Raw genomic sequence first — 17,304 nt, 5'->3', positions numbered from 1 at the left:
TCGCGAAAATTAAAACCATTGTTGACTCTGCAAACATCAAGTGGGATTTGGTGATGGCAACACCTCAATTAGCGAAAAAAAAACTACGTCAATGGAGTTGGATACAGAATGTAGCTGACCGTGAGATGTTGAAGACGTCACTAGTTCTAGGAACTGCGGAAAATAGCTTGGATAAGTTACCTAAATATCTAAAGCAATTTCCTTCCAGATACAACCGGAATAAGTTCCTAAGACTTCGTCTAAATGTCTATCATACCAAGGATGTGCTTTGGACAAGACACGACGTAAACACAATAGATAACATCTGTAGATTTTGTAAAAAATCTGATGAAACGTCGAAACACTTAATCACGGAATGTGAAGCATTAGTAAGCGCACGCTCAATAATGTTAGGAAAATATGCACCTCTCAATGGCAACGTGGAAGAATGGTGGTTTAGAATGTTAACCAGTAATAATGTTCAGTTAACTTGTGCGGTGATAAATTTTCTAGAAAAAACTCTACCAAGCAATGAATTGTGGTGAAAAGGCCATGGAAAAAAGAATGGTTCCAGAGAATCCTGGGGTGCACTCCTGAAGTCTATTAACAAAGGACATTTGTGTAGCGCTACATGTGATTCGCTTGGTTGTGTTGGGTAATTAATAAAAAGTTGTGAACAAACAACTATAATATTAATAAAAAAAATAAAAAAAACTATACAGGTCTCTCAAGTCCAGCAGGGTTCTCTCTCCAAACTACATTGTATGATACCCATACTACATTGATAGGCCTCTCTCCCACTATACAGGTCTCTCAAGTCTAGTAGGGTTCTGTCTCCAAATTACACTGTATGATACTCAGATTGCATTAACAGACCTGTCTATCAAATCTAACAAGGCTTCGATGCCCAGACTTCATCAAGGGAGTAAATACTAGCTGCAGCCCTCAAAGTAACTCCACAGCCAGTGTATGTCCCTCCTAAACACACATGGCTAACTCACCACAGTGAACCACGTTCAGGGAGACAAAGGGCCTCATTACGACCCCAGCGCTAAACCATGGTGCTATTAGCACCATGGTCCATGCCGGGGTCCGCCATGGTGAATGGCGGAATTACCGCCCCATTCCAAGGTTGGCGGGGCGGTAATTCCCCATTCACCATGGCCCCTTCCCCATTCCCATTTTTGGGCCCATAGGGCTCAATGGGAATGGGGAAGGCGCTAATTACGGCACCGTAAATTACGGTGCCGTAATTAGCTCCTAGGTCCCTTTGCGGGTTGGTTTTTTAACGCCTGCTAAAAGCAGGCGTTAAAGTGCAACCCGCAAAGGGACCTCGTAATCAGGCGTTAAGGGTTTAACGGCGCCGACACCTTTTACGGCGCCGTTAACCCCTTAACGCCTGGGTTGTAATGAGGCCCAAAGACTAAAGAGAGCCACCGTTAACACCCACCCAACTATACAACCCTTAACCACCTCCCTTACCCTCACCAAGACAGCGATTGAACAAATAGGCAACATCAGCTGGAAATACAACCTACAGACAAAGACTAAAACCGGTAGAGGACAGCATCCACACCAAGTACTACACCACAAGACAACCAGACCAAAACATAACCAACTGGACATTTTAATCAACTCATTTTAAAGACTAAACAACTCGGAATCATAGAATGCTGCGCAAACGACCCACCGCGAGGGAAAGAAGAGAAGAAAGAACAGACACTCCGGAACTGCAACTAAGAACCGCAACAACAGAACACACCCCCACAGACAGGATCAAAAATCGAACCAACTTTCAGAGAAGAGACAAATCCCTCTACCTAACTCCATACCTCACTGAGAACGGCTCACCAGACACAACCAATGCAACGCCAGCAGCAGCAACATTAAACAACCTAATTAAATCACAAAGAAGAAGGATGAACACCACCAGAAACAACAAACACAGGACCGAAGCAAAAACACCTTACATTACCAAAGCTAGAAGAACCTCCAATCGACAATCACAACCCCTGGGAGACGAACCCGATGAAAACAAAAAACCAAGACAAAACCTAGAAGAACTATTCGAGGACGCAGACAACCCGAAACCTACACCTCAACAAGATCAGAGGACAACCCTAACAAGAAAAGCCAAACTAAACTACACCATCAAACTCCACTGCAATCTAATAAATGCAAGATCCATGTCAAAACACTCTACAGAGATCTTCGACCTACTCGATGACAATGGTATTGACATCCTATTAATCACAGAAACTTGGCTGGACGACAACTACAAAATCACACTCCAAAGCTGCCTTCCAGCAAACTTCAAATGCCTTCAAATAAACAGGAAAAACAAAAGAGGAGGAGGCATCGCAATAGCATTCAAAGAACACCTAAAAATAAGAACAGATGAATCACTCAACATCCTCAACTGCAAATCCATGGTCATACACTAACAGTGAGCCCAAAAACCAACATCACATTCATCCTGGTGTACAGACCTCCAATTTATGATGCATCCTTCGTCTACAACTTCATAGAAGCCATCACCAACATAGCCATCAACCACAAACACCTAATCGTTCTGGGGGACTTCAACATCTGGTTCGAAGACAATCATGCCAACTCCCAAAACTCACTGACTGAACAACTCATCACCATGAAACTACGACAACTAGTAAAAGGGGCAACACACTCGGCAGGACACACTTTGGACGCAATTTTCGCCGAGGGAAAACTCATCACCACAGCACCACCAATACAAATACTGTGGAGCGAGCATCTCATCATCCCATTTGTCATCACTCTGCCTACGAAAGTTTGCATCCAACCCCCTAAACTCTCAACCACCACAAAAAGAAACTGGAAAGACATCAAAGAAAGCAACCTATTCGAACAACTGGAGTTAACCAAACCCTCAACAACAGAACTAGAGCTAGCTGGTCTAGACGGGAAAGCAGAGATATTACACAAATGGATTGCAGATACAATTGGCAAGATAGCCCCAGAAAAACCAGTTACACCATCAAAAAAGAGAGCAATGGCTAAATGGTTTACCCCACTATTAAGCACCATGAAAAGGGAAAACAAAAAGATGGAAAGGGAATGGAGGAAAGATTACAACCAAGACAAAAAAAATCACTGTTCCGAAAGCAAATCCGTGCATACAAGAAGTAAATTCAGAAGGCAAAGAGAAGGCACTATGATGACAGAATCACAAAGGCCACCAACACACAAAAAGACATGTTTCACATCATTAAAGAAATGAGAAACCCACCAGGCTGTGACAACACCCCAACCCCCTTGGAGAAACTCTGCAATGACCTTTCAGACCACTTAAAAAAAAATCAATGACATCCCACAAACCATCCAACAGAGGTCAACCAACAGCAACATACAACCAAAGGAACCTATCTCAGAACCGCAGCACAAACTCATAACTTTCCTGAAATATTAGCAGAGGTATTCGCAATGCCGGTAAAACATAGCAAGAAAACGGGTTCACTGATGGATCCCTGTACCCTGGACAGCTACAAATCAATCCTCGCAGAAGGAACGCCAGCAGAATACTACAGAAACCTTCTAAATCTATCACTAGTAACAGGAACCATACTTAGGATCTTCAAATCAGCTTACATCAAACCACTTCTGAAAAACACATGCAGCGACGTAGATGACCTCTCCAACTACAGACCAATCTCTAACATCCCCTACCCGGCAAAACTCCTTGAAACCTAGGTATACAAACTAACCCAAGAATACGTAGAAAAACACCATCTGCTAGACCAAGCTCAAGTCGGTGTCAGGCCCACAAGAGGTACAGAAACAGCACTACAATCCATCTGGGATGACCTAAAAACAAACTCAGACTCCAACACAACATCAGCCCTTATTCTGCTCGACCTCTCCACAGCCTTCGACACAGTTAGCCATGACACCCTAACCAAAAGACTAGAAGACATAGGTATAACAGACACAGCGCTACGCTGGACTAAATCATTCCTAGCAGACAGAACAGAAACCGTTTGGATTAAACCCTTCAAATCCACCCTACGAGTTAACGACTGTGGAGTGCCACAAGGATCCTCACTATCACCAGTGTACTTCAACATCTACCAAACCCCAGTTATCAGAATCTTCAAGAAACACAACATCACATGCTACAACTACGCAGACGATACTCAAATGATCTACAAAATCAAAGACACCCAAGCCGATCATTCAAACCTAACCGGCTGTCTAAAAGAAGTCTTCAACTGGATGAATGCCAACAACCTGAAAATCAACCCAGGAAAAACAGAAATCATGATCATATCCAAAGACCAAGAGAAGGAAACCGTCATCCCGTGGCCAACGGAAATGGGAACTGCACCATCACCGTCTAAGGTAGTAAAAAATCTGGGAGTCCTGATGGACAACACCCTAACCTTAGAACCGTAAATAACTGCAACAGTCAAGAAATGCCTCTTCCTCCTCTACACGGCAGGAAACACATACAAAACACTCACTATCGTCGCCCTCATCATGTCAAGAATCGACTATGCAAAAAGCCTGAACCTCGGAATACCGGAATAACTACTGAAGAAGCTACAACGGATCCAAAACACAGCAGCCAGACTACTCCTCAAACTATCCAGAAGAGACCACATCACCCCTGCCCTAAAAACACTACACTGGCTCCCAGTAAAACACTGTATCACCTTCAAAACAATGTGCATAACGCACAGGGCAATCTGCGGACAAGGAGCAGAATTCCTACAAAAGAAAATAACAATCTACAAGCCAACAAGACCCCTCAAGTCAACCAACGAAATCCGCCTGGAACTAAAACCTTACATCAAGAAAAATCTCTGAGGAACCGTCTTCTACCACTTAGCCGCAAAAATCTGGAACAACATCCCAAAAGAAATAAGGAAATAAGGAACACCAAAGATCACCTTAAATTCAGAAAATTACTAAAAACCTAGCTCTTCAATACCAGAGACTAAAACCGAAACAACAGTAAGACAAAATGACTAAACGGGAAAGGACATTGACAAGCTCCCAGAACCGACTGAGAAGCACTCAGGGCACCGGGAGGAGTGACGCCAGACAGAGTGGTTCACATGCGAGACCCATAGAGATGGAGGCAACAATCCCAGCCAATCCTTACCATCCCCAACCGCCTGTTTAGCTACAACTAGGTACCACTGGGTTGTGGAACTGGCGAGATACCACCAATCACCACACTAACTGAGGTATGGACACTGGCAGGTGCACTAGCCATGTGGGTGTGGGTGAGGAATATGCAAGGTTGTTGACGGAGCGGGCGGAGGAGGCAGCCAGATGTTCAAGGGACCTTGAATGCAAAACGGGCACAGACCTTCAGAGGCAGAGGGTGCCCAAGCACCCCATCGGTTGAGATTACGCGAGGCCAACTGGTCAATTCATGATAGAGATGCCTACTAACCAATACCAGTAACAATTTCCTCCTCTGCATACACCTCTCAAACTCCAAACCAAACACAACCACAAACCTCCAGCACAACAAACCGCACAAACTTCACTACACTGCAACAACAAAACAATAAACACACATAGACTAGCACATCAGTACACGATGACTACTGGCCGCATACACCCAGGCCCAGCCGACGGACCCACCGGGCTGAGGCTGCCAACAGCACATCACTGCACTCTTGCACTTTTCCAGCATCCTCCTACTAACTCACCTTCCCTCCCCCTTTCAGAGCCACCAGAGCGCCAGGGGACCACTCAGGTGGTGATAGTGCGTGGTACAAATGTTCTTTAACATTAACAGTTTCTAGTACCACACTTACCTCTTTGATTCCATTAACATGCATCAACTGTAGACAGTTTCAAATGGTATACAAATCAATTAATGGGGTGAACCAACAATAGACTTGAGGAGGAAACAAGTTGGTTAAACAATTGGCAGAATACTGGCCCATTACCTAGACACAGTTCTGTGTGAGGATCCCCCCACCTGGGCAACCTATAAATAAAGATATAAACAAGCTCAGTCCATATATTGTTCAGCAGAGTCTTATTTCCCTCTAGCAAGGTTCTACTACCCCAATGTACATGGTTTAGCAGAGTTTGACGTCAGGTCGGCGACGGATCCTTGTTGAGTGACCCCCTTTAAGACAAGAGCCACCGATTGTCGAGATCCCACGAAGAAAAGGGTGAACAACGGTGGCAAGGCAGCAGCTTCGGTCCTGGCGGTGCTCGCTGATGATCGGTCGCATATATTCTGTGAAGATGAGGCATGCGGTGCACTTCGGAGACAATAGTTCTTTGCCGCAAAGAGTCAATGAAGAACTTTGGCCCAGCAAGGGCGTTGGGTTGTCAGCTTCTTTGTGCTCTTCGGGTGGCCAGAACCCCACCGGCGGATTCTCCTCAGTCGTCAGACGCTTGACTTTCTCCGGCGGGACAAAGCAGTCGTCGGTAGTGGGCAAGGTAATCCTTGATTCAAAGTGTTCTTAGGCAATGGAGCGTTGCGGCTCCGGTCGACGATGATCGTCATCGACGGTGATGGATTTCAATGTCCGGCTGCTTTGCTACGTGATTCTGCGGTTGTCCCTGTCCCCGATCGGCAGCCTTTCGAGGACTGACTTGCAGGGTGCTTCAGCAAAGGTTAGCTGGTGTACAGTGGTCCCTCATAGCTCGGGAAGAGGTCTCCTAGCCAGGTCCTCTCAGATTGGCGAAGGACAGCAGCAGCAATTCTTCTTCTTCTAGTGGGCTTCAAGGTTAATCATCAAGTATCAACTTCAGATTCTGAATGATTTCCATCAGTAAGAGGTCACCAGATATACTGTTTGGTCTCTCATTCACTCTCCTGGGTCACACTCAGGCAACCAATCACTCAGAAGAGCATTAATGCAGCCATGTAGACAATCAGGCTCACAGTGCATTCAGGCCATTCTCCTCCCTCCAGACACTCACTTCAAGAAATGTGTATTGGGACAAGTACCCAGCCATTCAGCACTCTACACTGCATTCATACCATTTTCGGGCAGGGCTGTCATTGTATTACATACCAGAAACCAGACACCCATAACATGAAGTGCATATTGGTCACAACCTCCATTCACCCAGGTCCCAACCCAAGGGGGACCCCCCACAACACACAGTCACTGGGAAGGATCCAGCCAGTCTGGCCTGGACCTCCCCACAATACCATATATGGAACTTCCACCCAACAGCCAGACAGGGGGAAGGGACAGAGGCAGGGCTTCCCAGGACTTTGGGAAAACAAGGTAACGGACAATAGAAAGCAAGAGGCCACAAGGGCCATCTTGTCTCCTATCAGGAATCAACTGATTCCAATGGCAGGGCCTGGGTATCCCAAAATTAAGGATACTCGGTGCACCTGTCAAGTTCAGCATGGAGCTGCCACCAGCCCATACCGTGCTTTATGGGCCACACACCGGTGCCCAAAAGCATAAACTAGTGGTACAGGGTTGTACCCCCACCCATGGGTGCCCTATGGGTATCCCAAGGGTCTGTACACCAAACCAAAAAGAGGAAGAGCTGCACCGCCAGGAGTCCCATGTGAACTCCTGCATGGAAAACATGACAGAACATACATGATAAAGCAATAAAGGATAAGGATATGGAGGCCATGTCCCTCTGATGCATTTCCAGCATCACACTTAGGAACTCTGACTTTCCTAGCAACTGAACCCTATCTCACCCTGCCTACAGCTGGCACCTAGACCACTAGGGTCCCTCCTCTGCCTCTGAGAGAACTCATGCAATAGACTAGGGAAGGACTGGATAATAAAAGGATTCTGCCTTGAAAAGTATAACAAGTGTTTACAGGTTACTTATTTGTGAAAGAGTTGGTTGGTAACTACCCCTCTGGGAGTGAGCAGTTACAAATGTTCTTACTTGCCTTGAATGTATCTTTCCATTCTGAAAAGTATATATAAGGTTATTTTACTCACCTGTGAATTGATTGTGCATCTTCTCAAAAGTAATGCAGTTGGCCTCACTTTACTATTTCTTTCAGAATATTAGTGTATATGTTAACCAACTGGGTCTTGCTTCCCATGACCTGCTGTATAGCCTGTCTAGAATAAGTCTGCCTTGGATTTTACTTTCCTTGAATAGCTGTGTGCCCTCCTAAAATAAGTTAAATAGTTATTGCTTACCTTAGTCTGTGTTCCACTGATCTGAAAAGCAACTGTAATAGTATATTATACCCTTAGGTTTTACCTTCCTAGACTAGCTGTGTGTTATTCTTAAAAAGTGTCCTGTAGGTGTAGCGTTCCTTGCTCTGCCTGGTGCAATCCTACAGTAGTGTAGAAAGTTATTGCTTACCTTAGTCTGCGTTCCACTTATCTGAAAACCAACTGTAATTGTACATTACACCAAAAAGGTCTTACTGACCTGGTATAGCTGAGTGTACGAGCGCGATATAAATAAAATATAATTTCATTTCATTATATTATCCTGAATGTAGTTATAGGTTTATACTGTTCCTTGAATCTGTGTTCCACTATTCAGAAAGGTATCCTGATAACAGGGTTGGTTTACTAAGTGATTCCTTACTGAGTGTCACTGCATGACTGACGGGGTCTACTACCCTTGTTTTACTTAAAGGTAATCTGAAAGTTAATTATGGTTTTACTCCCCACAAATAGGTGTGGCCTATACTAAATGAGTGTGATAAGGTCTGACATCCCTAGAAAGACTGTTAGTTTTCTGAACAGGGTCTATGCTTTGGGATGTGTACTTTAAAGAATTGTGTTGTGTTATTATCATTGTGTTTATATATAATGTGATAGTACTTATTTTCCCAAGATGGCTCTTGGCCTACTTATATTTAAATAAACCATTTAACATAGTGTTTCAGTGTTTCTTTGGACCATATGTATGCTGCAATTTCTTTGCACCAAGCTACAGCCCTCTCTCCCTCCTAAAATAAGCCTGGCGGCTGAGTCTAAGCTACCAAATACTCACGTTGTACAGCCTTATACTAAGAGTGGAGTTTTGTACTGTCTCAGTTATCTGGTTTTGCTAAGCCCTTAGTTGGACTTCAAAAAAACTGTCCTAACACAAGCTACATGCTATGGAAACAATTGCATACATTTCAAAATAACCATTGGGTTATATGGACCAAGGCAATGGTAATTATTTTATGTATCTTTAAACACAGAACTCCTATTCCTTTTTAAAATTTTACTCCAAAATTCCCTTGCTGTGGCAGCCTCCTGAGGACCAGTACCATAACGTTTCAGGCACCTGGAGGGGGTTTACCCTTGATGTGGGAGGTATCCTCTGATGTGTAATACCATCACCAGCTTAATGCACCGCTCTATAAAGAACACTCTGGATACCTCAGTGTCATGTCAAGGTCAACACTGAAAGGAATATGGTGCTGGCAAAGCACATTTCAACTTGTGAGGCGCCTCAGACACAAGAGTAAAGATGATGGTATACAGCAGCCATTTACAAATTGCCACCCTAGGATGAAGACAGATTGGGAAAGACGTGTACGCAAGGTCTTGGATTGTAGGGAGAGGCATGCTCATTTTTATTTGTCTTCAGATTTATTCTTCAAAAGCTACCTACATTTCTTAATATCTTCATTTTGAACAAAGGTCTGAATTTGGAAATTCATAATTGTTTTGAAAGCTAGTTCAATTTTAATTTTGGATGGAAAAATAGGAAATAAATTGATTAGTACTTCGAGTTTGTTATTAGCCTTGCTGCATAACTTCGCACACTACACTGAACTACAGTGTCAAAAATACACATTTCCCTAAAAAAGTGTGTGTTAAATTCATAGCACAAAACTAAAATGATTTTATTTTTAAACCAAGATCATATATGTGTCTTTTTGTTGTAACTGTGCAGATACCATTAATCCCAAACAACACTGTCCTGCGCGTGGTGACCCAAGACAACCTGACCGGAACCAGTGAAGGCGTCTTTGTGCAGTCCTCGGAGATGGTGCTGGATGCTGCCACAGTGCTGCAGCACTTGCAAGCAGAGCCCTTTTACTGGAGGCTGCCTGCTCAGTTCCAGGGAGACAAGGTAAGGGGTCTGAAAAGACCAGTCTCACAGCATGCCTTCTTTATCCCAGACATCCAGTATTCATAATATTACAGTACACACAATTTACAGAAACCTGTTCTTCAGCACGGATCAGTTATCATTGACATGCACATTTCACTTATCTGTGCTGTCAATTTGATGGGCTTTTTCTGTACGTAATGCAATTTTGGTGTAGGGGGATCTAGCATGTCGAGGTCAAACCCTGTGACACCCATAAATATATTTTCAGCAAATATAGAGCTCACAGATTTGGATTGCTAATTTGGCCTTGGAGGCCTTGGAAGCAGATGAAAAGTTCTTGTTAATAAAGAATTCTTTTTTTTCTCACAGAGGATAAACCCAAAGTTTGTTGCCTCTATGACTTTGTTTCACGGATTGCCTTGTCCCCCACTGCTGGTGCTTCATAAAGGGAATGCATTTCAGTATTTTGTCTAAAATATCATTTTGTGGTGGTAGTATTAGCACTGATTGTTAAGCAAAATAAGATGCAGTAACCCTGCACCTACACCAGCCTTGTCCTCTTGGTAATAGCTAACCCACCTATTGGTAAAGGTCTGTACTATACAAGTTGGTAGAGTGACTGAGCAGCCAGATTTATCTCAAGAGGGGTAAATGTGAGCTGTAGCGATGTAACACTGAGATTCACACTTAGAAGTATCCAAATAACACTCAAGGTTTTCTAGTAAAATCATTATTTATTTAATGGTATTTTTTAAATAAGCCTTCTTTAAAAAGGACAATATACAACAATAAAAATACACTTCATAACACTTCCTCAGATTTAAGATGAGCAAGTAGATACCCTTTTGGGATGCCTCACACACTTCCTACATCCTGAGGTGACTTCAACTACTAAGACAGTGATTGACATTAATATATCACTTTTTGTACTTAATGCAATTCCGAGGTTGTGGAAAAGGAAAGGTTTAGGGAAGGAAAAGGTTAACAGAGTCTCATAGCATATGAATACTTTTCAATCTCACAATGAAGTCTAGATTAAATATTTCCTAGAAATACAAGTTAAATGTATGTACCACCTATGAGGGACAGTTAGAAACGCAAAGTCAATGGGTCAGAAGAGTCGTAAGGGAGCCAGGACAGCCAAGACAATTTGAACAATGTCTATGGAGTTGGGGCATTTCGTTAGATAGCACAAACATCTTGCACAATGTTTTTAGAGAGTTTGTAGCAGCAATAATCACTTTTGGGTCACAAGTTGTAAGGCTTGTGACGGGCAAAGCGGAAATCAACTCTGCAAAAAGCAGCTACTGCAAGTCTCCAGTGAGAACAAGCAAGCTACAGACAAAAGAGTTAAGTACCCCTTAGTCAAGACAATACCATAGGTTTGAAGAAGGTGATCCAGCTGGCTTCTGTTCTGGTTGCCGTCTTGCAGATCCTGGGTTCCTAGGCCTCAGTCATGGGGGCAAGAAGGAGGACGTCTGGAGGTCTCCTGCACTGAAGTTTGAAGGTCGTCGGCGACTATGGGCTCTTTTCAATTCAGTGGCACTTAACGGTATCAGCTACCAGTCAATAGCACCACTGCGATTCTTGGACACTTGATTGGATTCCCTTGCTTCTGGGGTCCAGCACTCTGGTGAGGTGGGTCATGCTTGGATCATCCTGCTTTGGGAGGGTCCTCAGGATCTTCCTGGAGCTCAGGTCCGGCTTAACAACGATGCACTCAATTATGGGTTTCCTGGCCCCTGGCACGCGGTTCCAGCAGCAGCAAAAAAGTACAGCCAGCAGGGAGAGGTTTTCCAGTAAAGTACGTCTTGGGGTAAGGGAAGAAGTCATCCGTTCCAGCCTTCTCTAGTCGATGCAAAATTTGGAGCTTCAGCACTGCAGCAGGGCTTCACCAGCCAGTTCAATGGTACAGGAGGGTGCAGCAAGCTTCTCTTCCAGTTTCCTTCATCGGATGTTTTGTCCATTGATCGACTCTGCCTTGAGACCTCGCCTTTTATGCAGGTTTCTCCCATTCATGCACAGCCTAGCTGTCACTCACACAGTAGGGTGGCTGTCCTGCAAGGACACCCAGCCAGCCAATCAGCACTGGGTGCATTCAGGTAACCAAGGAGACTAAGGACAGGGAGTTTCAGGCACCTCCCTTGCTTCCTGCCCTGTTTGACACACTGGTGCCAGAGGCGGGTTCAGCATTGAAGCCCGCCAAAGACAAAATGAACAAAATGGTTAAACTTGATTTGGCGCGCATAGTAAAACCCAAGAAAGACCTCACAAGCAAGAAATGGTGAAAAAAGAAGACAAAATGGGAACCCATGGGTGCATTACTGCAGCTGAGGATTCAGCCTGTGGTAAAAATGCACAATGGTAGAAAAATTAACCCACTGCCACCAGCCATATAAAGTTGTGAGGGTAACAACAAAAATGTTACATGAGTAAGTAGGGGCTACTAAGTAACCCCCAATACTTCCACATAAAATGGGGTGTACTGGACCTACATAAGAAAAACAGGTAAGTAAAGCCAGTTTCACTTTACTACTCTGGGGAACAGGACTTCTCTGTGATACTGCACTGAAGGTATTGTGTGTCACAATACAAACGGTAGATGCCTATGGAGTTTGTCAGACTCCAAAACCAAAGAAACAGAGTCCAAATCTGATCCAAAAACATGAGTGAGAAAAAGGTCTCACGCACTCCAGGATAGAAATCAAAAAGTCCCAAAGTCCAGCAAATGAGCTGGGGGTCTCTAAGAGTGAAGGGGATTAGCACAGAAATGGGAATTCTCCCTAACACTGGTTTTGGCCACAGCCAAACAATATCAGAGTTCTTTGTCTGCAGGGCAGTACAGGAAAATGCTATTTCTGGTGGGGCTTGGCCTTCTTAAATATAAATATAGGTAGTTGTTAACATGTTTTTTTCAGAGTAGCCCTGGCAGTGGATTCTGTGAGGCCACCCTATTATAGTGAACAGGGAGAAGACACTGATGTCCTTCCAAACTCCATCAAGTTAGAGTAGCAGAGCAGTAAGGATGGACTCCAGAGGGTGTGAGATTGAGCAAGGGCTACAGTGAGACACACAATGAGCACTGCAATACATTAACTTGGGCAGAAGATGTAAAACAATATACAATTATTCATTAGCTCTTTCAATACACTTTTAGCAATGAAACTCTCAGGTAAGTACTGTCACATAACTACTATTATACACATATATACTTTCACTGTTAGGGGGCTCTGCTAACAGAACACCCACACTTCAAAATAGTTATGCAATTATAAGCAAAATTAAAAGCAATACTTTAAACAACGTTTTATGATAAGGTAAGTGATGTTAGGACAGTTTTCTAAAGTCCACCCAAAGGGACTTTATAAAACTATACCTTGGGAAATACAGAAACTCCAACTCTTAGTACAGGCCCCACTCAGTAAAGAGGTTGCTATGGCAGAGCAGCCAGGCTTATTTTAGAGGGAAAGAGGGCTGTAAGAAGGTACAAAGAACTTGTAGCATGCATATGGTCAATCACACAGCAGGGTGGATATCCTTTTATGATAGCCAGCCAGATTATCGGGACTGCTTTCACTCAGGCACACCTAGAGACAAAGGACAGGGAAGTTTTGGGACCCTCCCTCACTTCCTGCCTTTCCAGACACACTGGAGCCTGGGCGGGCTTCAGGGCTGAATCGTGCCAAAGGCCAAACACACAAAGGACTCAACTCTGTTTCATCTAACAGAGTAAAAGCCAAGACGGAGAGAACAAACAGAAAATGGCGAAACGGGAGGACGGGGCCATTTTGGAAAAATGGTCACCAATAGGTGCTGTAGTGCAGCTGAGAATTCAGCCTGCAGTAAAAATAAACACTGGTAATAAAATTAAACTACGGACACCAGCCATGTAAAGTACTAAGTAACCCCCACAGCTCTCCACATAGTGTGGTGTGAGCTGGTCCCACAAAGAGAAAGGTAAATAAAACAGGGATCATCTTACTATTCTTGGGAACGGCAGATCACCCTAGAAAATGTAATTAAACATTAAAAGAAGTCCACAGGACCTCTTAGTGGCACAGCAACAAAGGTGCTTTGTATCACCATGCAAAAAGCAGATGCCTGTGGAGTTTGTCAGACTCCATAAAACAGTAAAACACAAAAATCCTAGTCAGGAAAAATACAAAGGTTCTGGGTGGATTTGTTCATGGGAAGACAATGCGGTTTGCAGCCCAGGAAGATCACAACACGTCGGGCGATGGCTAATCTTGCAGATCGTCTAATGGCTAGTTGGTCCTATCAGCCAAAGGGAATGAGTCATCCTCTTCTGAGCTCCTTTGTCAATTTGAAAAAGTAGTCAGTACAGCAGTGGTCTCTTTGCCGTTGTTGAAAGGGGCTGCAGGTGTCTCTGGTCTTCTTCAGTTCTTCTGCTCCAGTGGTCGACTTGTCTTCTGCCTCAGGATCTTCGCCTTTTATCAGGAAATCACACTCATCCTCTCACTGCAGTTACAGAAAGGGGTGGGTGGCTGTCCAATTAGGACAGCGATCCTTCCAGTGGGAACTGATTTCTCTCAGGCACACCAGAAGAGAAAGGATAGCTTCCTGTCCTCAAAGACACAATGGAGCCTCGGCGGGCTACAGAAAGGGTTCCTGCCGAAGATGAAAGGCAAACCAGGACCCCCCCATCCCTAATGGTAGAATGGTAGAAGGAACAAGAAAGGACCATCACACAAGAAATGGTGATAAAAGTAAGAAGCCACCATTTTGGGTCAGTGATGACCCTTGTGTGCATAACCGCAGCTGTGGAGAAAGCCTGCGGTTAATAATTGCACAAAGGTCGGTAGAACACGTCCACTGCCACCAGCCATAAGGGTATGCCTGTCACTGTAACATAAATCTTACTGTAGAAGTGAGAACCGGGATACAATGTAACCCCTCAGCACTCCACATGGGGTGCTGTGTGCTGATCTCACGAAAGGAAAAGCTAAGAAGAACAAAACAGTATCCACCTAACCTTGATAACAGTAGTTTCTCTGGAAAATAAAATAATATAAAAAGGCTTCCATCAACACTGCACAAAAAAATCTGTGTACTTCAAAAGTGAAACACAGATGCCTTAAAAAAGTATGGAAGAAAGCTAGACTCCATAAATCAAAATAAGCACATAATGAACAGGGTTCCCATGGTCAGAGCAGCGAATGAATGAGCAGAAAAAGGCTCCCCAAATTTAGAAGAACAAGAAAAAGGTCCAGAAGCCCAGCAAATGCTGGGGGTCCTACTGGTATATGGGATTTGGCATAACAATGGGAAATTCCCTAAGAGCTGTCTTTTCAGGCCGGCCAGCCACTCATGTGGAACGCGTTCCAGGCAGGCATGGCAGAATACAAAGGACTGTAGAGTTTCAGACTCCTTGCTCATTTCCTGTCTTCCCAGACACTCTGGAGCCTTGACAGGCTTCCCAAATGATTCCTGCAGAAGACTGAAATCAAACCAGGACCTCCCCCACCCATGACAGTAGAGGAAAGGCCAAGGAAGGACAAGCACACAAGAAATGGCAAAATAAAAATATAGCCACCATTTTGGACCAATGAACCTTCTGTGCATTGCTGAGGCTGTGAGCACAGCCTGGGTGTAAAAATAACACAAAAGTCAGTAAAACACGTCCAGTGCAACCAGACATTCAGGTATGTTTGTCACTGTAACAGAAACGTTGCAGGAGGCGTGTGAAAGGGGATACTATGTAATCCCTCAGCGCTACACATAAGGAGGGGTGTGCTGATCTCACAATAGAAAATGTAGAAAGTATTAAAAGTATACTTCTACCGTTGGGAACATGTGTTCCCACATGGAAAAGAAAATACAAAGGGAAGCCCACAGGGCTCCCAGTAACATTGCACAAAAACGTGCTGTGTGCTACAAAAGTAAATTACAGATGCCTTAGAAAATATGGAGGAAGACATAACTTCATAAAATAAAGTACAAATGTCCTGAACAAGGATTCCCATAGACAGAGTAAAAAATAGGGGAGTGGGGAAAAGGCTTCCTGTTGCTCAGGAGAACAGGCCTAATAAATCCATTAGTACAGCAAAAAGTGCTGGGGTCTCACGATGGGTGAAGGAGATTTGGCATAGAAATGAAAAATCTACCTGACAAAGATCACATCATAGTCATCATTGGGAAGCCTAAAGAGAACCCACGGTACTTGCTCACTCTCATAGAGACAGACCAAAGGTTTCCAGCCATTCAACAATATCACTCTTCAGATCATAATGACTCACCGAATCATGGGCTAATTCTGGCTTGTGGATCCTGGAAGCATCAGACAGAGAAGACCCTGAAGAGAAAAAGTCAAGAGATAAGCTTTCCATAGGTTTCTAGTATTCCCTTTCCATTTCTTTGATCTCCATATTATGTCCCATAAGAGGCATCCTTTTTGTCCAGCTCAAAATACACTTCAGGAGACATGGTGGAAGGGGATGCAGGTAGTGGGGGGCGGAGGGGCTACTAGCTTGTGCTTGGTCTGCTTCCTCATTAGATTATTCACTCATCCTCATCCTCAGATGTGTCTAAATCTTCACCATCAATATATTTGGTAACTGATACAGGCCCGTTTCTTTTATATAATACACAAGTATTTGTATAAATTAATTCTCATCACCTTCACAGTTGAGGCCTCTTTCAGATCTTCTAAGATTTCAGATTTTTCAGATCTTCTAAGAGTTACAAGAGTCTCCTGCATAGTGTAATTCCTGTTACAGTTGTGATGACTTTGAAGTGCACTTTCTTGGTAAAAACCAACGTTGTGGATGGTTTCTCTGGACACAGGTATCACAAGAATCAATGTAATCCAGCACTACACCAATCCCACTGCATGCCAGTAGTGTTAAGGAGTTTTTCTAAAGTGCATACATCCAGGGGGTATCCAGTCATTCTTTCAAAACATAGTTTCGAAAGACAAAAGTTCTGAATACAAAGTTTTGAAAAAAACATTTTTGAATGCATTTTTTTTCATGGTACTGGTTTTATTTTATTTTGGTATAGAAAAAAAAGTTTGTTTTAAAAAGAAAACGGGTGGTTGGAGGGCAGAACACCCCCATTAAAAGAAAAATGCATTCAAAACTTTTTTTTTAGGCTTTTGTGTAGAAACCTTTGTATTTAGAAACTATCACTGTCGAAAAAATCACTATAAACCAGCCGGGGCTCTATAAGGCTCTCTCTACTTGGCAACACAGAACTCCAACCTCTATTACAGGCATGTACCACCCATGGTAAGGGTAGCTATGGCAGAGGTTTTTGAGGGAGAGCTGTCTGTAGGAAGGTACAAAGAACTTG

General features: G+C 43.7%; 1 protein-coding gene across 2 annotated transcripts in view; it reads left to right on the top strand.

Moving 5' to 3' along the window:
* The window catches only part of LAMA1 (laminin subunit alpha 1), a 679,286-nt gene that overhangs the window by 382,043 nt on the left and 279,939 nt on the right, over positions 1-17,304 (top strand). For both annotated transcript variants that reach the window (XM_069620697.1, XM_069620696.1), the window contains exon 25: positions 9,832-10,011. In XM_069620697.1, the coding sequence (XP_069476798.1) occupies positions 9,832-10,011 (180 nt within the window). The remainder of the gene's footprint in view (positions 1-9,831; positions 10,012-17,304) is intronic.

This window comes from Ambystoma mexicanum, chromosome 5q, assembly GCF_040938575.1.
Source record: "Ambystoma mexicanum isolate Mex_15411 chromosome 5q, UKY_AmexF1_1, whole genome shotgun sequence".
Taxonomy (NCBI): domain Eukaryota; kingdom Metazoa; phylum Chordata; class Amphibia; order Caudata; family Ambystomatidae; genus Ambystoma; species Ambystoma mexicanum.
Note: the sequence above shows the minus strand (reverse complement) of the source record. Positions and strands in the feature narration are given on the sequence as shown.